At 53.7% G+C, this 14,219-nt stretch overlaps 1 protein-coding gene across 7 annotated transcripts in view; it reads left to right on the top strand.

The window, feature by feature from the left end:
• Positions 1-14,219, top strand: part of PDE9A (phosphodiesterase 9A) — a 69,729-nt gene that overhangs the window by 41,338 nt on the left and 14,172 nt on the right. For 6 of the 7 annotated variants that reach the window (XM_081137932.1, XM_081137936.1, XM_081137935.1 and 3 more), the window contains 4 exons: positions 533-603; positions 6,829-6,913; positions 12,767-12,848; positions 14,131-14,205. In XM_081137932.1, coding sequence (XP_080994058.1) covers positions 533-603; positions 6,829-6,913; positions 12,767-12,848; positions 14,131-14,205 — 313 coding nt within the window. Of the gene's footprint in view, positions 1-532; positions 604-3,931; positions 4,017-6,828; positions 6,914-12,766; positions 12,849-14,130; positions 14,206-14,219 lie in introns of those variants that run through there. The other variant, XM_081137934.1, reaches the window with a different exon arrangement.

Below are 14,219 nucleotides of genomic sequence, written 5' to 3'. Positions count from 1 at the left end.
GACGCGGGACCTCTTCATTCTGGGCCATCTGCCAGTCCTGGAGTCCATACTCGCGGTTCCTCAGATATTTCACTGTGACATCTCCCTGCCCCAGGGGAGTTCAGATGGGGAGAGGCATATGGGTGGTACTTTCTTAAAGCCCAAGAATTGTTTGACTGACTGGGTTGGAGCCTAGAGAAGACACACTGGGTCCCCTGAAGGTGGTCTGTGCCCAAGGGAAGGGGGGCAGGGCAAAGCAGCTGAGAGCAGAGCACCAGGTAAGGGAAGGGAGCACTCCGACCAGCATGGAACCGCTTTGTGTTCCCACTTGGGAAATACACCCTCCAGATCGTCCTAGGGTGTCTCTCTTTCCTCCCCTCCACCCCCAGACGGCGCTAGTTCTTAAAAGCAACTCCTAGCACCTTTGTGGCCGCCCCTCGCCTGCCCACCTGCACCCCTCCCCCCGCCAGTGATTCAGAAGCTGTTTGCTGGACCCATTTTAACTTTGAGAATCTATGACTCATGTCTTGTCTTCTCTTTTCTCCATCCCCAGAGCCTTTAAAATCAACGAGCTCAAAGCTGAGGTCGCGAATCACTTGGCAGTGCTCGAGAAGCGTGTGGAATGTGAGTGCAGCTGCCGTGTCCTTTCCGCTTGCGTCTCTTAAGCTCTGTTTAACTTCACCTCCTAAACCCGTGGTGAGAGCTGAAGGGAAGCATGATGTGTCGTCTTTGTGCAATTCCTAAAAGTTAACGTTAACCGAGGCTAGACCAGTGGCCAGCCTGACCACTTTAAGAGTAACAAGTACAGGATAACATGTCACGTGGTACAGTAACAGCAGGTAAAGAAAGCTTCCCTTCCGGTCCTGGCCGGTGTGCGCAGTGGTTAGAGCACAGCCCGAGCGCCAGAGGGTCTCGGGTTTGATTCCCGGTCAAGGGCACGCACCCAAGTTGCAGGTTTGATCCCTGGCCCCGGTCAGGGCGAGTGCAGGAAGCAACCAATCGATGTGTCTCTCTCACATCAATGTCTCTCTTTCTCTCTCTCTTTCTCCCTCCCTTCCACTCTCTCTAAAAACCAATGGGAAAAATATCCTCAACTAAGGATTAACCAAATAAGAAAGAAAGAGTGGGGAGGGAGGAAGGAAAGAAGAAGGCCGGCCTCTGTTTACATTTCCCTGGGCAGGAGCTTCCGCTAAATACCTGTGTGTCTCTTTTTACATAAATGAGGATACGTGGCCCCCACTCGGTGGTTTCATGGTTTGGGGGGAATATGTCCACTGTCATTACCTCTCAGTTCCCTGTCACCACAAAGCAAAGCAGAAAGCCTGCTGGAAGCAAGGAGAGTCTATTCAAGTCCTGAGCCAGTGACCAAACGGCTAACAGCTTCAGGTCACCCGTGCTCTGTGTGAATAAGGAGCTGGGCTGGAACCGCACTCCCGTCCAGCTCCCGAGGCGGAGGCTCTTTGTCCAAGTCCAAGCCAAGAGCAGCGGCTCAAAGCACCGTATTTATTAACTCCAGGGAAGACTAAACAGCGCCCAGGCCTGAGGCCCTCGGGGCTGTGGCGTCACCACTCATTGCCCGGCTGATTCACATTCGTAGGACTTCCTTGGGTGTCACCTTTTTTTTATCTTGTGTGAATTGCTGGGGTGTTTCCAAGAAAAATTCAGGATCACGGCAAAACAAATTCACCTGAGTAATGTGAAACATGATTCACACGGTCAGACTTTGCGAAGCGCGTTGACGTTTTTTAAATTCTTTCCGCCACTCGAACTTCAGAACAGTTTCATTTTCCCCACTGATGGTGGAGAAGCCACAACGAGATAAGTGATTTGCTCAAGTTCACTCAGCAAAGTAGAAAAGTAAATAAACCTGAGACCAGCCCCAGGGTCCTGGCCGGGCTGCTCTCACTGCCGCTGCGGGCCCTCCTGTCACCTTCCTCCACTCCTGGCTGGGGGCCTGAGAATGAAGGCTCGAAGCAGGCCGCAGGCAGCGGGCTTGCAGCTGCGGCCACAGACACTGGTTGTGGCTGCATTGACCACAAAGGGGGCTTTTTCAAAAGGCTTTTGGGGAGCACCCATGATCCCCAGGAGGGCTCAGGAATAGGGCTCAGCTGTGCAGCAAGAAGGATGCCCCAAATCCCAGCAGAGCGGACTGTGTGGAGCTGTTGAGCTACCATACGGAGCCCAGTATGTACGGTTCCTGCCCCAGCACCTGGCGCTCTGTTCTCAGCCACCCACAGCCCCCGTGGCCACTGCTGCAGATGTCAGGCTGCATCTTCATGTACTGACTACAGATTCAAAGTCTGGACAGAGGGGGACCCTCGCTGCTGGAGAGGCCAGACAACGTGCATTAGTGTCCTGTGGCTGTCATGACAAAGTACCACAGACTGGGAGGCTTGAAACAACAGAAATGAATTCTCCCACAGTTCTGGAGGCCAGAAGCCCAAGATCAAGGAGTCTTCAGGGTTGATTCCTTCTGGGGGCTGAGGGAGAACATGTTCCAGGCTCCTTCTAACTTCCAGTGGCTGCCAGCCATCCTTGGCTTGTGGCCAAATCACTCTAAACTGTCTTCACAAGACCCCCCTCCCCTGTGTCTCTGTGGCTCAAGTCCCCTCTGCCTGTCTCTTATACGGACACCTGTCTTTGAATTTAGGACCCACCCTAATCCAGGATCTCATCTCAAGAAATCTGCCAAGAACCTTTTTCTAAATGAGATCCCACTCACAGGTTCCAGGACGTAGGATGTGAGCACATCTTTGGGAGGAGGGCGCAGTGGAGGCCTGTACAGTGAGCGACTGGTGCTTCCGTCTATTGCAGTGGGAGGCGAGCTCAGCTTCCCACCAAGCCCCGCAGAGCAGGGAGCTCTCCAGACGTAGGAAGGGGCTCGGCCAACGAACACAGAAGATGAACAACCTTTGCTGACAAGTCCCCGTCTACATTTACGGAGGGGAAAGTTACAACCACCCCCAGGCATGCAAATGCCCAGAGCAGCAGTGCCCTCTGCCCATACAGAAGCCAGCTCCAGAGCCCATTGTTACCTGCAAACAGGCAAGTTGAAGAGCCCAAGAAGGAATTTTTCAAAAACCCTCTGAAGAGCTATGTTGACCTCAACTTGGGTGGCCTCCAAAGTCTAGCCGTGGAAACAACAATCAGACCCAGAAGAGTTTTTATTTTGCTTCAAGTGCCATGTGAAGTAAGGACCATTAAAGGATGCAGCCCATAGGACCTTCTCCCCTGGCCTGTCTCAGCCCCAGAATCCTCCAGAACTGGCTCGCTCATCGGTGGGGAGGCATCTCCCTGCAGGGCCATTGGGGAAGCCACAGAAACCCTGCAAATTCACATGGTTACTCGAGCCCAGGCTCGCCGCATAGGTCGAAATTACTGGTGTTTTTACTAGTTGTGCTAGTTTCTAGCACCAAGACCCAGGATTTAGGAATGGGATGGAAGAAGCTGACCTCTCTCAGGAGTGAGGAGGGAGGAGGGAACAGCCTAGGAACTGTGGGCTTGACAGTGGGTCCCCCATGGCCTCACTCTGGAGCCTCTGCTCCCGCCAGCCCCCTGCTTCCCCACTTCCTCCTGGCTGCCTGCCTCCCATCAGGAATGTGACCGGTAGGTTCACACCCCCAGGAGGTGGCCACGATTCAGAAGGGCTCTCGACCTCCTTGAACTCCACCTCGCTTTGGGCTGGTCCTTTCCTGGTGCTTCTGGCTGCCACCTCCCAATCTCCACAGCCTCTATGCTCGCACGGAGGTGGCAGGGTTGTCTCGCCTGTGCTAAGCCCCAGAGACAGCAATGCCTTACTCCAAGGATGCGGGTAACCAGGACTTGGCAGGTACCCCAGAAGGGGAAAGGGGGGTGCTTTTGAGGACTGGGGTCCTGCAGCTGGACCTCTCGTGCAGATCACTTGGGGAAAAGGTCGTCCCAGCTACTCAGAAGGTCAGTCCTGAGCCAGCACAGCTGCCAGACAAGCTGACCTCTGCTGCTGGACTGGGAAGGCTGCCAGGAACATGACGGCCACCGCCCAACTGGGCCCAGGCCAGGTATAGACTCTCTCACACACACACATGCATGCACATATAAACACACAGAAAGATACTGGCATATGCACTCACATGCACACGCATACACACACATGTAAACACACAGGCACATACACTCACACCCACCCACAGACTTACACATATAAACACACACACCCCATCTGGTCTGCACAAGCTGTCGTCAGCTGTTCTGCTTCTGGAGGTCAAGGAGGCATCCGGCCAGCACTGGCCTTCTGTAGGCAACATACATTGTTTGACTTGTTTTAAATGGAATTTCCTGTTTTATTTTCACCTTCTCAAACATATAGCTCTTCTGGATCAAGTGTAGTTTCCTCCATTTCCTTAATTCACTTTAAGAGCTTTTCTTCCTTTTCATGTAAAATGTTTGCCTTCTGCCGGGAGTCTGGGATCCCACTTAGCTTAGAGATTGTTTTGTAAACGGAGCACACCCAGGTCCTCGCCTGCTTCCTGGTCCCAGATGAAGCATCCTTCCTGGTTTGCTGGACGCAGGCTGCTGGGCCGGGTCCCTGCGCCGGGGCCCCTGAGGATGGGCAGCCCGTGCCCAGGGCCTGGACCGAAACCTCACCCCAGGGAGAGCTGGCCCCGTGGGTCATGCAGACAATCGAGGAGACTCGACGCGGAAACCAAATCTTGTTTTCCTTTTTGTCACTTGGGAAATGTGCTTTATGTTAATTCCTTACCAAAGTCCCAAAGTCTGTGGAGGAAGTGTTGAAACACGGCTCACATGGTTTTAAACAGCTTTAACTAGCAACTGAAGGGGACCCCTCCACCCCACCCCCACCCCACCCCCCGCTGCTTCCACAAGCTCAGCGAGGCCAGTGGAAGCCCGTGTAGAACAGAGCTGCCTCCGTGACCCGTCCTGCTGGCCCTGCCTGCTGAGGCCCCATCCCTGAAGCCAGCGTCCCTCTTAGAAAGCCATCCTTAAAGGCCCTCCCTCATGGTGGCCTGTGACTTGCCTCCAGAGCCACCTCTGAAGTCCGTATGAGGACAGCCAGGTTTCCAGGTGTCCCCGTTCTGAGTCACCTCCCGCCGACTCAGTGTTGGGTGAATAAGTGCGGCCTCCAGTGTTGGGCGGCCCTGGGGAGACTCCGCTTTAGTTTGGGTTTCTGGTCTGTGCCCATCTCTGTTTAAATTTCGAGGTGGATGAGTGGGACCACGTGTTTGAAACTGATGTCCAGTCTTCCAAAAGCAGCCCGGTGCCTGGGAATGGACTGGGCATGGTCTGCTGGGGCCCGGCTGGCCACGCACTCTCTCACCGTCTCAGCCGACCTGCCCCAAGTTCCACTCTTTAATCCTGTTTAAGGCTTCCAGCCTTTGGTCCCGTGTCCTGGTAGAGGAGGGACACAGAAGCAAGTCACGAGGACCAGATTTGAGCATCAGATCCTCCAGATTCTGGTCACTTTGGGCAGAAAAAAGCAGTGTGTTCACACAGCCTTACCCCTATTTGGCCCCTGACCCTGGGGATGTTTAGAAAACCTGCCCAGGGAGGTTATGATTCCAGCCAGCAGCCCTTGGAGAGTTCCCCCAACGTGTGCTCCAGGGCCAGAGCACTTCCTCTGGGCGAGAGGGACTGCCACAGTCACCGAGTCCCTTCATTTTCCTCAGAAATCATAGCGTTTTACTTTTAGCCACATTCAGAGCCACGCTTGATGAAAAGGGGAATAGAGTGGCATCGTGGTCGCGTCTTTTTGCATAAAAATTGAGGTGTGATTACAAAGTAACAAAGCCAGTCTTTTCTATTTCTTATGCACCGACTCTAAAAGTATTTCCAGCCCTGGCCGGTTTGGCTCAGTGGTTAGAGCATCTGCCCTCAGACTGAAGGGTCCCGGCTTTGGTTCCAGCCAAGGGCATGGACCTCGGGTGCAGGGTCGATCCCCAGCCCTGTTGGGGTGAGTGCGGGAAGCAACCAATCTGTGTGTGTCTCTCACATTCGATGTTTCTCTCTTTCTCTCTCTCTCCCCTTCCCTTCCACTCTCTCTGAAAGCAATGGAAAAAATATCCTCAGGTGAGGATTTAAATAAATAAATACAAATAAAAGTATTTCCAAAGCTGCTTGCCTCTGGGCAACAGTTCTGGGCTCGCTGCGCACCCACCAGAGTGAACGGCTGGGCGTTGAGCACAGGCCTGGAGGCTTAAGTCCCAGCTCATTCTTGGATGAAAACTTCGTCCTGGCTTCTCGGGCACAGCTCTGCCGTGGGACTCCAGGGATGCCACCTGGCCCAGGTTGTGCTCATTAACATGACCTGTTCATTTCTCACCTATTTTAAGTCCTGATTAACTGCTCCAGCGAGGGCCTTGAAGTACAAAGCTTTAATCTGAATGAGGTCCTTGCTGGGAAGGCTGTGGCCTTGCCCATTGAGCCCTGGGAGCACTTTAATGCCCTGGGGCCACATTCCCCTCCCTTTCTTTTCTTTTGGCTGAGAGACTCCTTTGTCCCGCCCAAGCCCCCAGCTCATGCTTAGGGGTGTGGAGAGAGAAAGCTAGAAGTGGGTGCAAGAAAAATCAAGATTCAGGGAGCGGGGAGGAAGGACTTCTGTCCTACGGAAACCCACGGATGAAGGCAACAGCGTACCCTTGGCCACGGAACAGGCCCACGATGTCGGAGTCAGTTGTGGCTGAGCCGAATGTGGGCAGAGGGACAAGACCTGAATATCAGCAGCCTGGGCAGGAGTGGGAGCCACTGCACTGAGTCAGCCGCCCCCCCCCAACAGGGCGGGGGGGCCCCCACTTAGCAGCCTCGAGAGCCTCCCGGTGTATCCATGGTAACCCCCTTGTTTCTCTTTGTCGCCAGTGGAAGGACTGAAAGTGGTGGAGATTGAGAAATGCAAGAGTGACATTAAAAAGATGAGGGAGGAACTGGCAGCCAGAAACAACAGGTAAGGCCTGCGCTGGGGGGGGGGGGGGGCGCCCTGGTCTTTGTTTTCCCAGAAGCACAGCTGGGGGGGGCACAGTTGGAGGCAGCCATGCCCCTGCTGGGATTTGCTTTTCTATCACAGAGCTTTCTTATAAAGAGACCTCGTGGCACGGGGGCTGGGCGGCTGGCTGCATATCGAGGGGAATAAGCCTCCAGAGCAGAGAGGCAGGATTGAGAAGTTGACACCAATTTTTGAAGAATGGGAACAATAAAAAGAAAAGGCTCTTGGCTTACAGGGGACAAGTGTCCTGGTGCCTCAGAGGTCCCCTCCTGGGCGGACATCCCCACTGTGCAGAGCAGCGGGTCAGGGGAGAAGGGTCCCCAGCTGTTCTGGACAGAAACCCCTTGTCCTGCCCAACAAGGGATCCCTCCTCACATGCCCTGGGCAGCTGAAATTCATGAAGAAAGACCCCAGTCTTCATTACACCCCCTTGAAAGTGGGTTTTTCCTACAGTAGGACCCTGTCCCAGAACCGTGGTCCCAGCAGATGTTCATGCTTAGGCCGGATATGCACAGGGACAGCAAAGATGGTGATAGACACTGCGCATGCACTGCCCAGGCCATGCAGAGGCCTCCTCTGCTGGACTCTCTTCCCGCCCAGAGTGCCCACCCAGGATACCGCCTGGTTATAATGGGTCCTATCACCCCCAGAGCACCACACTGCTAAGTACTGCTCAGTTTAGAGCAGGGCCTCGGCCCCTTTAATGGGGACTAATGGACCCAAGGACAGCCCTGCCAATGCACCCAGCTTCTTACAAAGAGTCACCTAACAGTCTGGAGCTCTCTCCCTGGTTTTGAAACATTGAGTACAGCCTGCTGGGGCCTGGGGCGATGGGGGGTGGTAATTGTGCTGAAGCATCTTACGAGGGCTGGAGGTGAAGGGATACCAAGAGTTGCAGCTCGGGCCCATCGGAGTTAGCGGGCTAGCCGGCCTCGAGGTGGGCTCAGGAGTAGCCCGACGGGCTCAGAGCCCTGTTGGCAGGTGTCCTATAGACCAGGTCACGTTTATGTCACACTTACTTGGCAGCTCATTTGGATTTCAGAGTGTCTCATTGCATTTGATTTGGGGAAAGTCAGGCCAGAGGAGTTTGTGACCACAGAAAACTGTGAATTCACCCTCTCCATCCCATAGAGGGAGACTCTTTCAGGAACAGGAGATAGTCCTTCTGGTGACCTAGTAAGAGCCCTGGATTGCTCAGGGCAGCCACAATGCTGGGCCCCTGGGGCTGGGACCTGGCTTGGCAGCTGGAAGGATGCTCAGACCTGACATGACTCTTGTCGTGGCATCACCCTCAGCTCAGGACTTACGTGGCTCAGCTTAGCCTTCTGGCTGTCCATGTGTCCCAGCCGCCACATGCCGGACCTCCATCTTGCGGCCAGTCCTATTGCCCAGTTATCCTTGCCCCGTCGGCCATGCTCAGCCTCTCCAATGGGCCTCAGACTGGCTGCCATGGCTGAGTGCCACGTCCACTGTGACGAAAGGGCAGTAGCCTGATGTGGTGCCCACTGGGAGGAGCCACCTGGTGCTCTGTCCCATGCCTCTGCCGGCCTCTGGCAGTGCCAGCAATCCTAAGGGTTCCTTGGTTATAGAGCCATTACTCCCATCTCTGCTGCCCATCTTCATGTGGCAGCCTCCCCCATGTATATGTATCCAAATGTCCCCTTTTTAAAAGGACACCAGTCATATTGAATTAAATGGATCTTTGTTAATTTCAGAGAGAGGAAGGGACAGGGAGAGAGAGGAAACATCAATGATGAGAGAGTCATGGATCAGCTGCTCCTGCACACCCCACACTGGAAATCGAGCCCACAACCCGGGCATGTGCGCTGACCGGGAATCGAACCACAATCTCCTGGATCCTAGGTCGATGCTCAACCGCTGAGCCATGCTGGCCAGGCTGGTTATATTGAATTGGAGCTCACCCTGTGTACTCCCGTTAACCACAGGTTAACTAATTACATCTGTAACGACCCTATTTCCAAATGAAGTCACACACAGGTCTGGGGGCTAGGACTTTAACATGTGACTTTAGGGGTTACAACTCAACCCACGGCACACCACATGGGGAAAATACACCTGATTTTAGAGCACGTGAGAGGAAGCCTACCTGGGGCGCAGAGACAAGACGTTATCTGCAGGCCCCTCTGGGCAGGGTGGGCTGAGCTGAGGTGCAGTGGGCGCTGGGGCTCTCAACAGTAATGTGGGGGCTCTTCTGCACCCCCCAAGAAGCACAGTCTAGAGCTCACAGCTCCATAATCCACAGAGAAGTCTTCCAGTGGCCTAACCTCCTCCAAAGGCGACATTCTCAGCAGACGGTTTTCGCAGCAGCCCACATAGGCGAGAGACAAGAGCCGGGTAAATGTGACTCTTCTATCAAAAAAAGACCGGGGGTGGGGGTGGGGGTGGGGATCTCAAACGTCACTGACGCATTTAGAACAAAGAGGTCTGTGTCCGGGGTTACGTCTTCCTCAGCAGCATCACCCACCTGGGCCTGGGCCGAGGAGCTCTGCAGCCCACTCTGCACCCGAGAGAACAGCCCTTCCCTTTCCTTTATGGGGAAATAGGCTGAGCAGCAGAACAATCTGCGGTTTTCGCTCTCTTCTGTGTCTGTGGAAGGCAGGCTTCCATTTGAACCATGCAGGGCTGCTGGGTAGCATTTCAGCATCCCTGGGACCAGGCTTGTTAAGCGTGACTTTCCCCTGTGGGGCTAGGGGAGAAATTGCACCTCTGAGCAGCTCCCTCTGGGAGGGCAGGGAGATCAAAAGCATCTGGCCAGTTGCTCCCCACTCTGTACCCATGAGCCAAAGGCTCATGAGCCTGAAGTGTGAACCTCACCCACTCACACACAGCATGCTAACAGGGCATCAGGGCCAGGGTCTGGGTGCACCAGGTCCCCTTTCCTCTTGGGGAGCAGCAGATAGCAGCAGCCAGGTGGTAGGCAGGCTCACAGATACCCCAGAAAACAGGCTGCACTCCCCAGAGACACACACCTTGGGGTTTCTCTTGGTTTTTTTCCCCACGAGGAAAGAGGTCCAGTTGCCTGCTCAAATTTAGAGCACAGAGTGGAGCTTGTTGGTTGACCCGGGGTGGGGGAGGGCTGCAGGAACATGGGTGGCATCTGAGGGCTCTGGGAGGTCTGTAATCTGTACTTCATCTCCAACAAATGGCCTTGACCAATGGCCTGAGCCCCAGGGGAGTGCAGTTTGAGAGCCCAGGAAATGAGAGCCAAAACACGCCCCAAATAGACTGAAAAGAAAAGGCACCATGCCAGCTGCTCTGTCGGCTGGAGGATGCTGGTTCCCATGGCAACAGAGTGCAGCGGGAGCAGGCAGGGCCACCTGGCGTGGTGGAGAGGCCCTGGCACAGGTTGCCAGGCACCCAGCAGACGCCCCCAGTGCTGGGATTTTCCAGCAGTCCAACCATCTTGCTTAGCGAAGGCATCCACAGCTCTCCTGGCAGATGCACCCCACTTACCTCCGCGGCACGTGCGCCGATATTTATGCAAAAGGGGTTAAAAGCAGAAGAGAGGTAACAATGATGCTGTTTTCTTAAGTGCACAGGCCAAGTTCATCACTGCGCAGAAATGTGTAAATGGGATTCCTCCTTTATGAGGTGCCAGTGGAAATCATTTGCCTGGTACCTTTTAGTGGTTCATTCTGTGACTCTTTTGTTAAACCCCTCCGCACAGGAAGCTGTGACAAGCCCCTCTGATGGCTTTTGTAAGCATCGGGTTGAAGGGAGGAGTAGCAGCATGCCAAGAAAATAACACTGAAGGCCCTCTTCTCAAAGCGGAAATAGATCTATTATTTAGAATTTGCGAGCCGCACAGCCTCCTTGTAAAACCATCAGACTGTACTGATGGGGCGGGGGCGGGGGGAGGGGGTGAATCACCAAAACGACAGCTGCCACGATGCCCCCAACTGAAATCTAGACGCTGATTTCCCAGATGTTTTATTGTGTATAGACACCTAGTTTTGAAAAACAACTGAAAAATATATTGTCATTTTTGTCACTTACGGTGTTGTGAGTGGTAAGTGGGTCAGATTTAACCCACAGAATACATTCGTCCGGGGGCGCAGCGCAGACTCGCCGCCCCGCCCCAGGGTGCGCGGGTCTCCTCGCCCTCGGCGGGTGTTTCCCGTTCAGCACACACCATAGGCGGCCTTTCTTTCTTTCCTTTTCACCCAAAATCTCCTCGCTGCACATCATTTTCTTAATTATCTTAAAGATCACACAGTAGCAAAGTGGTTTAAATTAGTTCCCACTCGGGGCCATTTAGGTAGCTTGTTTGGCTCTGTGCTTTTATAACAACAGATAACGCAGCGATGGATGGATAATACCTTCCTGCGCAGGGCTGTTTGCTGTGTCTAATTCTTCTCAGGGTAAACTCCCCAGAGTAGACATTCGAACTTCAAGGATCTGAATGTCTTCCCGGCTCTATATTCTACAGTATTAAGTGGCTCTCCCTGAAGGTGGAACTTTATTTACAAACCGCATGAGCTGCCGCTGTTGCACGTTGATGACCTGGCCCCCTGCCTACCAGCCTGAGAATCTCAAATGAAGGGGTGCAAACACCCCCGTGCCCTCCAACTCCCCATCAGTGGGAGGGTGGAGAGCATGTTTGTGTCCAAGTTAGGGTCCCCAGGTGGGGAGGGGCCACGGAGCAGCCAGATCTCCTAGAGTGGCCTCTACGTGGAGCCCCCGGGTACGACCCCCCAGGCCGGCGCACTCTCCCGATGCCGGAGGGTGGCTTTCCACCCAGAGCACACCTGGCTCCTTCTGTTCTGTTCCTCTGCGGATACCTTGACATTGAGTAATGAGGAAAACGGAGCCGGAGAGCGGACTCCTCTGTCAGTGTGTATGTAACGGGAAACACTGGGACATCCTGGGAGTCCGTCTTGGGGCTGGGCTGATACCGTGCAGTGTGGCCACACCCGAGGGCACCGGGGAAGGGCTTGCTTTCAGTAAGTCGAGCTCTGTGAGGCAGCCCCAGGAAGCTTGTGGTGTGTTCAGTGAAAACAACTAGTTGCAGAAGAGTAAGTTTGTACAGTTCCATCTTCGTTGAAAAGCGTGGGGCTGTCCATGTGTGTCCACGGCTAGGATCTTCTGGAAGAAGTCCCCAGATAGCAGGAGGGACTTCCAGGGGGTGAGATTTAAGAGGAAAGAAGTGGGGCCCTGGCTGGTTTGCTCGGCGGTTAGAGCACCGGCCCACGGACTGCAGGGTCCCGGGTTCAATTCGGGCCAAGGGCACCTACCTTGCAGGCTCAATCCCCGGCCCCGGATGGGACACGTGCGGGAGACAGCCAATCATTGTGTCTCTTTCATATCGATGTTTCTCTCTCTCTGTGTCTCTCCCCCTCCCTTCCACGCTCTCTAAAAAATCAGTGGAAAAAATATCCTCAGGTGAAGATTAACAAAGGAAAACAAAAGAGGAAAGAAGTGGGTGAAACGGGGAGTTGGAGGTTTTTAAATTTTACTTTGTCTACTCCTGTGTTATTTGAATTTGGGGGGATGAAAGTGTTTTGCTTTCCTCATTTTAAAACGTTTTTGGAGGCTTCTCTGTAACGGAGGCAGGAGGTCTCCACGAGCTCAGTGCCAGCCTCAGGGGTCCAGCCCTGGGACCAGCGGTGAGACCCACCGGCGTTAGGATTTACTCTCCCGCGGCAGATCCGACCAAAGGGTCCGGGGTTTGCTTTGGGGTTGGTGCGGGGTTTTTGTTTCTCTTTGCTCGGAGGAGGTCCCCACAGTCGGCGGCCCACCTGAACGCCAGCCTGAAGTGACAGTGCCAAAACTCATCTCTGCTTCCCTCTTTAGGACCAGCTGTCCCTGTAAATATAGTTTTTTGGATAAAGACAAGAAGTTGACGCCTCGACGCGATGTCCCCACCTATCCCAAGGTAAGATGAAATTCTGCCTCTGAAGAAACAGCATCTGTGTCCACAGCCCCAGGGCACAGGGCCACCCTCGGCCACCCTCAGCCACCCTGGCCTCCTGGCCCGGCCCCTGACATCTGCACATGTGCAGAATCGGGCCGCTCCTGCTATTCTTAAGCAGAATATTTTTCTCTTTGACATTTGTTTAAAAAAACTGTTCCCAGACCATAGCTTACTGTGCCAGGAGTTAAATTTTTAAGTACATTTTTAAAAATCTGCTTTTTTGGATCTCCTGTCCCTGAACAATACACAGTTATTATGCGAAGTTTTGCTTTTCGGTCACAAAAGATTTCTCAGTTACAATCAACCCCGGGCCCTTGTTAAAGCAGCTCTCCCTGGGAATTGGGGGGAGGTCTTCAAACAAGTACAGAAGAAGGGTCTCAGGGTGAGGGTCACCCACCTCAACAGTACCCTCGCTGACTGGTGAGCAGGCCCCTGCCCAACTGATTTTCAACACCCTCTGGAGCTAATATTCAGGCTCCCGCTCACTCTCAGGGGCCGGGGCCCTGCTGGCTGTTCAAGGTTTTCAGACAGATACTGATGTCTTTCCCATAGGAAAATGTGACCGACATCTCTTATGTTCCAGCCCCAGAGCTCACAAGCCCAGAGCTCACAAGGTCCAAAATAAAGGGTCTCAGTGTCCCATTGCAGTTCCTTAAAAAAAAAATCAAAACCCCGTAAACCTGGGAGAATTGATATCTAATTCCGAAACACCGTATCTTCTGTCTAAAATCGCAGTTTCTGTTTTCTATCACGGTTTAACCCCAAATCTGGTGTCTGCAGAACCTGCCTCGGCCCACAGCTAAACCAGGGATGGGCTCCCCACAGAAAGAAACTCTTAACCCATATTTGAATTTATGCCACGTAATTTTTTTCCATTGACTTCATGTTACCACATTTTTTTTGAGTCAGGTTTATGAGGTATAACATACATGCAGTGAGTTCATCTTCTGTAGGTACCTTGTATTGTGAATTTTGACAAACTTGTGGTCACATAATGTCCACCACGGTCAAGGGATGAAGCGTTTCCATCACTCCAGAACTGTCCCTCCTGCCCCTGTGGCTGTGCCCGGCACTCTCACCCTGCCTGGGGCAGCCACTGATGGGATTCCTGTCCCTAGAGTCTGCCCATCCCAGGATCCTTGTAGAATGTACCTTCAAGTCTGTGTGCAGGTGTCCCTGGGAGGGGACAGGAGACGACACCCACTGTCAGCACAGAGGCTAACGCCACCGCCTGTCTTTCCAGTACCTGCTCTCCCCGGAGACCATAGAGGGCCTGCGCAAGCCCACCTTCGACGTCTGGCTTTGGGAGCCCAACGAGGTGAGTGAGGGAGC

This window comes from Miniopterus schreibersii (genome assembly GCF_964146895.1).
Source record: "Miniopterus schreibersii genome assembly, chromosome: 5".
NCBI classification, from domain to species: Eukaryota; Metazoa; Chordata; class Mammalia; order Chiroptera; family Miniopteridae; genus Miniopterus; species Miniopterus schreibersii.
This window is presented reverse-complemented; position numbering and strand designations above follow the sequence as displayed.